This window comes from Camelina sativa, chromosome 13 (assembly GCF_000633955.1).
Source record: "Camelina sativa cultivar DH55 chromosome 13, Cs, whole genome shotgun sequence".
In the NCBI taxonomy this organism is placed as follows: domain Eukaryota; kingdom Viridiplantae; phylum Streptophyta; class Magnoliopsida; order Brassicales; family Brassicaceae; genus Camelina; species Camelina sativa.
The window spans coordinates 17828501-17831192 of NC_025697.1; the positions used below are offsets into that span (position 1 = coordinate 17828501).

Below are 2692 nucleotides of genomic sequence, written 5' to 3' on the forward strand. Positions count from 1 at the left end.
AAGGAACCTGAGAATTTGTTCCGATTCTGATGAAACTAGGAGAATGGATTGATGTTTTGGCTTGAAATATGAATCTACATCCGCCGTTAGAGCTCGCCGTGGAGCAAGAGACCGACGACATTACGAACAGATTCAAAAATTTGGGAAAAACGCCGGAATTCGCAATTTGATCGGAAACAGAGAAAGGAAGGAGATTGATGAAGAAGTTAAAAAGAGGCGGAGAAATCGAATGCAATGCGATTTGTGATTCGTCTCCTCTTCCTTGGTCTCTCCGTCAGACTCCCTTGGTTTTTTCCTCCGCCGTATGTTTTTTTTTGTTTTTGGAGAATCCTCTCAGGTTGGAAACAGAGACGAAATGACAGATATACCCCTTTTGTCGGCTTTGACACGGACGTAGAGTGGTCGGTCCGTCCAGCCTCCCACCTAACTAAACAACCTCATAAACGTTGTAAATATACCATAAATCTAAACAAATCGAGTAAACAAATTGGTTTGATTTGGTTTTAATTATTTTCAAAATCTATAGTTGATATTATGTTGACTTGACTGCTCTAGACAAAATTAGTAAATTAGGGTGAGAAATGCAAACCCCCAAGACGCTAACCCTAAATGATGCTACTCCCATCAAACCGCTCTTTAAGCACAACAAAACCTTAGCAGTGTTGTCTCGTTTATCTAGAAAAGTAGATTATTTTGGATTTGACCAACGTGATATAGACTGTTTGATAAGTTTTTCCGAATTTTTACACACAACATAAAATAAATACCAATAACATAAAATATTAATATAAAACAAAATGCTATAGCAGCTATACTTTAAAAATAGTACTTTAAAGATCTTTAACAAAAAAAAAGTACTTACACGAAAATAATATAACATAAACAATTAAAGTTACAACTTACATATATATTACAAAAATACTAATAATTTGTAAAATTATTCTCAAAAAGTAACCAGAAAATGTTCATATTGATTTGGTGTAATTAAAAATTGTTCTTGTTTTTTTTGTATGATTCTTACTTGTTCAAATCGAATAACGGTATTTATTGTCGACAATGATGTCCAAATTTGTTAACAAAAATTTATTTTCATCCTTCATTCCATTCAATACTTTTTTGTTTGATTTTGCATATATAATTGAGTTATCTCATAACTATTTTTCCAGTTGATGCATTTTCTATAAACAAAAAAAAAATTATTTTGATGAAATTAAAAATTTAATATGTGTATTATTTTGCCTTCAACAATATATGTTTTGAGTTTTGCTTTTTGATCCGATGAGACGATGTGATAAATTTGATTCACATCATCACTACTTTATTGAAAATGGAAACATTCCTAGAGATTATAATGTTGTAGAGTACATATGTTGCACAAGTTTACTAGTATTTTTCATAATTTAGTGTCTTAACTAGTGTGTTTATTATTTTTTGTAGGTAATTTTATATTCTAATAATGATTTATTAATTAATATTGATTATAATATTATGTTTTATTATTATTTATATGTTTTATAGTTCCTATGTAAAACATTTTATGATCTTAATTAATTATAAACAATATGAGAACTTAAATGTAAAATATAGATTTTAAAGTTGAATTTGAAGTTTTCCCATTGAAAATTTCCCGATTAAAAGATTGATATAGAACTTACTAGAAAATTTAAAGGTGCCATATCTTTTGGAAATATGATATAATCTCCAAATTTCCCGATTGGAAGATTGATATAGAACTTACAAGAAAATTTAAATAAGTTATCCAAACGAAGTGAATATATAGATAAAAAGGTAAGCATCCAATTTTAGAGTTGAATAAGGATTATTGTATTTTGTCTTCCACAATAAGAAAATTTTGATTTTTGATCATTGTTACTTGAAAAAAATATTTTTGAATCAATGATTTTTTAAAAGTCGATCAACTCTATAAATAATTTTATTTTAATTTTGAAAATTTGAGAATGTTTAGATATATAATGTCAAAAAGTTTTTGGATATAAAAACACCCGTGTACAATGACTACTTCATACCTGAGAACTGAGGTTTTAGAATTGACAAAAAAATTATTGCCACAACCAATAGTGTTGGCATAGTTTCAATAAAAGTTGATTATCTCTTTGGAAAATGAAAACAACTTTCAAACCATGATAATAAAGTGATCCAAAGTATTGGGATCATAAAAGTAGTTATCCAAACATGTCGAAGGAAAGCAATAAATAGTTCATGTAAGATACCTATTTTTAGTGGTTTCATTTTATGTCTTAGAATTATGCTATAAAAATTTGATTTAGAAAAAAAAAAAAAAACATCTTCAAACTTGTTTTAAAAAAAATAGAAATTATTATACTCTACTTTATATATAAAGTTTTTATTTTATTTTGTCTAAAATATAAAGTTGATTTTTTTTTTTGCAACTCATTCATTATTATTTTTAATAATTATAAATAATATAAAGTTGCACTTCCAAAAAAACAAAGTCCTTACCAAAATAATGAAAAGAAAAAAGAATTAAATAGTCAACCGACTAAAAAATATCAAACCACTACAAAAACGCCACGTGTAGTCCAATAAAACACATATGGCCTGTGTCTCTCTCACGCCACCTCTTTATTCTCCTTCTCTACCTCCTCGAACCTTCCTTTCTAACAATTCCACTTTTTCTCGAACAAACCAAATAAACAAAAAAGTCTTTTGA

General features: G+C 27.9%; 1 protein-coding gene across 2 annotated transcripts in view; it reads right to left on the reverse strand.

The window, feature by feature from the left end:
• LOC104736996 (putative esterase/lipase HI_0193) overlaps positions 1–397 on the reverse strand; it is a 3380-nt gene extending 2983 nt beyond the window's left edge. The window contains exon 1 of one of the 2 annotated variants that reach the window (XM_010457095.2): positions 8–397. In XM_010457095.2, coding sequence (XP_010455397.1) covers positions 8–121 — 114 coding nt within the window. In that variant the 5' untranslated portion in view covers positions 122–397. The remainder of the gene's footprint in view (positions 1–7) is intronic. The other variant, XM_010457094.2, reaches the window with a different exon arrangement.